General features: G+C 56.9%; 1 protein-coding gene across 1 annotated transcript in view; it reads left to right on the forward strand.

The window, feature by feature from the left end:
* ENKD1 (enkurin domain containing 1) overlaps window positions 1–584 on the forward strand; it is a gene marked incomplete at its 5' end in the record, with an annotated part of 5,946 nt that extends 5,362 nt beyond the window's left edge. The window contains one exon of the mRNA XM_010185311.1: window positions 350–584. Coding sequence (XP_010183613.1) covers window positions 350–510 — 161 coding nt within the window. The remainder of the gene's footprint in view (window positions 1–349) is intronic.
* Window positions 585–2,249: the final 1,665 nt, after the last annotated feature.

Here is a 2,249-nt window from a genome sequence, read left to right on the forward strand (position 1 = left end):
ATCTCCTTCGGGGTGGTGGGACCTGCAGGTTACAGGACTGGCTCTCTGAAGCAGGCTTGGCCCAGGGGACCTGATACTAGGGTTACTGTTGCTCTTAAAATTATAGAAAGATTTTGGTAGGAAGGCACCTTTAGAGGTCTCTAGTCCACCTCTTGGTTGTTAAAGCTGGAGCAGGTCACTCAGGTCCTCATCCAGCTAACCTGTGAATCTAAGGACAGGTATTGTCTCAAAGTCCTTGTTCCAGTGCTGCCACAGCTTTCATGACTGAATATGAGGCCATGGCATTAGGAAAAGGATGGGTTTCTTTGCTCTTCCAGTTATGCAGCTTTTTTTTCCTTTAATTCTACAGGCCAGGAGCAGCTGGTAAAGGAGCTGGTGTTGCTGCCAGTGCGTGCAGACACCCTCAGCATGCAGAAGAGGCGGGTGGAGCTGGAAAGGAAGCTCTCCCAGATAGAAGAAGCCATCAAAATTTTCTCAAGACCCAAGGTCTTCATCAAGCTGGACTCCTGAGCCGGTGGGGCTGGGTGCATTGTGCTGCTCTGCGTGAACATCCCTCATCGCTGGGAAGGGACGATGATCGCTTTGGGAGGGAAGGAGAGGAAGGCAAGTTCAGAATCTTGGGCCCACGCAGGTGCCGACAGTGCCCAACGTGCAGCCGCCGTCTCTTGCTCACCTTCCAGTGCTGTCATGTCCAGGGAAAAGGAAGGGAGATGCCCTGGTTTACTCTCCACTGTGTGGTCTGGAGAGCTGTTGTTTCTGTGCTGCCTGACTTCTCAGAGATCAGCTTTCTACTTTGGATCCATGGCATCACCTCTTATTTTCTCCTTTTTTCCTACTTGTAGAGACTGGCTGGAGTTCTCCTGTGCTGCTGCCCGTGGTGTTCCTTATCCCCCTCTTTCTCCTGAGCTGAGCCGTGGTCATGGCTCATTCTGAGCCCCTGCAGACCCACAAACCTTGTGCCGCATGTCTGCTGTGTGCACCCCGGGCCTCAGCGCTGACCCATCCCACCCACACAGCCGGTGCCTCTGCACCCCTCAACTGGGTGGCTGGGGGACAGCTTGGGGACAAAGAAGCAGCACAGAGCTCCAGTCCTTCCCACCCAGGGAAGGGCAGAGCTGGCTGCAGCAGGGTCTGGCAGGATGTCTGGAGAAGCCTTTGTTGTCTGTGGGGCAGGACACACTCCAATAAATCATCATTTTTCTCCTTCGGGTTGTGTGCAGCTCCCAGTGGGCTCAGCAGGGCTGAGGAGTGGTGGTGGGCAACAGAAACCAGCAGCATTGATACAGCTCAGGTAGGGGAGAGCTACCTGGGGTGAGGATGGTGCTCAGCCCTGCCTGCAGCACCCTGTGGCCTCCGGAGCCCTGCGGTGCGCTGGGAAATTGGTGGCCAACATGGGGAAGCTTTCAGCACTCGAGGGCTGGGGGAGGTGAGATGCCAACCAGAAAATCACCCCACGCTCCCCTGGGGCTGCCCTTGGAGCAAACGCGGCTGGGCTGAGCCGGCTGGGTGAGCGCGGAGCTGGGGGCTGCCGGCATCAGCCCCCGTGCACCTCCCTGCCCTAAACACGTCTGGCCTGACCAGCCCTGCTGCCTGCATTGCTCCTGCCTGTCTGGGCCCCAGCTGTGTGCCCCGAGTGTCACTGGCTCTGCTGCTGGCTGGGGTGCACCCTTGTGCCTGTGCCTGGCCCAAGGCACCCAGCATCGCCCACAGGAGCCAGGCCAGGGACCTGGCACCTTCTGCACACTCTTCCCATGGGGCTTAATCCCAGGGCTGTGGGAAAGCCTTTGTGCCATGAAGGGTCTGCCAGCCCAGGTGTCACCCAGCTCCCTGCAGACGTCACTGGGTTGTCCCCAGAGTAGTGAGGGCATCGCAGTGGGAACAAGGTGGGAACTGGAGGGCCAGATGAGACTTACTGTGTTGGGCCACTGTGCCAGGCTTGCTGCCCAAAACAGCGGGGACATGTGCCCTGGGAAAGGGATGTGCAGGGGGAAGGAAGGATGTGTCCCTCCAAACCCCCCCCTTCCTTGCAATGGGCTCGGGTCCCACCCCACTGTCCCCCTCCTCCCAGAGGACCTGTAGAGCTGGTTGTGGGGCTTGTACTGGCTTTGGGGGTCCAGCCCCTGTGGTGATATGAACCAGGGACAAGCGGCTGCTTTCTAGAAAAGGTTTTACTGTCCATTGCAATATATTAATTGATGATGCATATTTTGATAAAACAATTTAAAAAAAACCACTTATTTGGAAGGAGG

Source organism: Mesitornis unicolor, unplaced genomic scaffold (genome assembly GCF_000695765.1).
Source record: "Mesitornis unicolor isolate BGI_N332 unplaced genomic scaffold, ASM69576v1 scaffold46315, whole genome shotgun sequence".
Taxonomy (NCBI): domain Eukaryota; kingdom Metazoa; phylum Chordata; class Aves; order Mesitornithiformes; family Mesitornithidae; genus Mesitornis; species Mesitornis unicolor.